Consider the following 2,500-nt stretch of genomic DNA (forward strand, 5'->3'; position numbering starts at 1 on the left):
CGAATCATGCTGTTGATCTCCTGCAGACGCTGAGAGGAGAAACGACCAATCAGATTCATGTTCATCACCCACACACTGAAGCTGCATGCTATGACCAGCAGGGGGCGACACATGTTTCACAGAGTCCAGCTCTACTTTCACTTTGTCTTCTTTTAATTTGTCAAAGGAAGTGACCATATTTGGACAAGAGGGCGGAGCTAGAGAGGCTCTCGATGTTCTGTCCAATGAGCAGTGCTACTTTAACAAAACACACAGCTGATCGGCACAGGAGGGGGCGGGGCTTACGTTGGGGGGGCTGCTGCAGACGTAGTAAGACATCTTGTCCCGAGCAGAGGTCGGCGTGGGGGCGGAGCTTGTCTTGTGAGGAGAGATGTAGATGGAGTGTTTGCTGGAGAGAAGCATCCGACGGGGCGAGCCGGTCCTCAGGGTGGGGTATGGACAGAGAGGGGGGGACTGCGCACACACACACACACACACACACACACACACACACACACACACACACACACACACACATGATTAAATACAGTGTGACACATTAGACACATGTGACAGTGTAATGCTTCTTTACCCCAGCAGAGGGCGAGCTGGACGCGTATCTGAGAGCAAACAGTCTCATCTGTTTGATGTAGACGTTGTTGTAGAAGAGGATCAGGTCTCCCCGCTCTTCCCCCGCCTCGCACACAGCCTGGGAGGACGGGGAGGTCCGGTTGTGGGGGGAGGACGAGGAGGTCTGGTTGGGGGAGGACGAGGAGGTCTGGTTGGGGGAGGACGAGGAGGTCTGGTTGGGGGAGGACGAGCAGTTCTGGTTGTGGGGGGAGGACGAGGAGGTCCGGTTGGGGTTGGGGGAGGACGAGGAGGTCTGGTTGGGGTTGGGGGAGGACGAGGAGGTCTGGTTGGGGTTGGGGGAGGACGAGGAGGTCTGGTTGGGGTTGGGGGAGGACGAGGAGGTCCGGTTGGGGGGGGAGGACGAGGAGGTCCGGTTGGGGTTGGGGGAGGACGAGGAGGTCTGGTTGGGGTTGGGGGAGGACGAGGAGGTCCGGTTGGGGGGGGAGGACGAGGAGGTCTGGTTGGGGTTGGGGGAGGACGAGGAGGTCCGGTTGGGGTTGGGGGAGGACGAGGAGGTCCGGTTGGGGTTGGGGGAGGACGAGGAGGTCCAGTTGGGGTTGGGGGAGGACGAGGAGGTCTGGTTGGGGTTGGGGGAGGAGGGGGTGCTGCCAGAGCAAACAGGAAGTGGACCGATGTCTCCCCCTGCTGGAGAAGCAACAACAAGAGAAGGTAGTAAAGCTTATTTAGTGTTGCCATGGTAACAGAGGTATCAGGTTGTGTGACGTGCAGGAGGGGGAGGAGTCACCTGAGTCCCGTCTGCTGTCCGACATCACGTTAGCTTTGATCAGATCGTTGTCTGAATGTCGTCTCCTCCACTTAGAGATTAACACACTCCTGTACACCTGGAACACACACACACACACACGCAGACAGTCAGTCTGTGTGTGTGTGTGTGTGTGTGTGTGTGTGTGTGTGTGTGTGTGTGTCTCACGTTGCTGTTGGCCTGAGGTTGAGAGCGATAACACTTCATGATGTTCTGGAAAGATTTATCTTCTTTGGTCACCTGAGGACAAAACTGAGTTTAAGACTTTACACACACACACACACACACACACACACACACACACACACACACACACACACACACACACACACACACACACACACACACACACACACCTTGGCCATGACGTAGACGGCACACATGAGCAGTTGGTCGAGGTGGCGGTCCTTCATCAGCTCGCTGCAGTGAACCAAAGAGAACTCGAAACACGTCCAGATCTTCCTCCTCAGGTCGGGAGAGACGTCCAGTTTGACACACAGGTCTCTGAGACGCACACTGGCCAGGTGGTACACCTGTAAGGTCATGTGACCACAGGCTTCACCTCATCCAAGTCCATCTGTTTCACCTTTAATAACCACTTCCCTTTCTTCTTCTCTTTAGCATGCTGACTCATCATGACTTTATTACGTCAATAAACACACAATCTGTGTCTGCCCCCTGCTGGACTCTGTGTGTACTGCATGTATCTGCCCCCTGCTGGACTCTGTGTGTACTGCATGTATCTGCCCCCTGCTGGACTCTGTGTGTACTGCATGTATCTGTGTCTGCCCCCTGCTGGACTCTGTGTGTACTGCATGTATCTGCCCCCTGGTGGACTCTGTGTGTACTGCATGTATCTGCCCCCTGGTGGACTCTGTGTGTACTGCATGTATCTGCCCCCTGCTGGACTCTGTGTGTACTGCATGTATCTGCCCCCTGCTGGACTCTGTGTGTACTGCATGTGTCTGCCCCCTGCTGGACTCTGTGTGTACTGCATGTATCTGCCCCCTGCTGGACTCTGTGTGTACTGCATGTATCTGCCCCCTGCTGGACTCTGTGTGTACTGCATGTATCTGCCCCCTGCTGGACTCTGTGTGTACTGCATGTATCTGCCCCCTGCTGGACTCT

General features: G+C 55.5%; 1 protein-coding gene across 1 annotated transcript in view; it reads right to left on the bottom strand.

Annotated features, from left to right (window-relative positions):
• The window catches only part of rbl2 (retinoblastoma-like 2 (p130)), a gene marked incomplete at its 5' end in the record, with an annotated part of 9,809 nt that overhangs the window by 571 nt on the left and 6,738 nt on the right, over window positions 1–2,500 (bottom strand). The window contains 6 exons of the mRNA XM_079345713.1: window positions 1–29; window positions 286–453; window positions 572–1,254; window positions 1,355–1,451; window positions 1,541–1,612; window positions 1,729–1,905. The exon at window positions 1–29 is cut by the window's left edge and continues 571 nt beyond it. Coding sequence (XP_079201839.1) covers window positions 1–29; window positions 286–453; window positions 572–1,254; window positions 1,355–1,451; window positions 1,541–1,612; window positions 1,729–1,905 — 1,226 coding nt within the window. The remainder of the gene's footprint in view (window positions 30–285; window positions 454–571; window positions 1,255–1,354; window positions 1,452–1,540; window positions 1,613–1,728; window positions 1,906–2,500) is intronic.

Source organism: Symphodus melops (genome assembly GCF_947650265.1).
Source record: "Symphodus melops genome assembly, chromosome: 6".
NCBI lineage: Eukaryota > Metazoa > Chordata > Actinopteri > Labriformes > Labridae > Symphodus > Symphodus melops.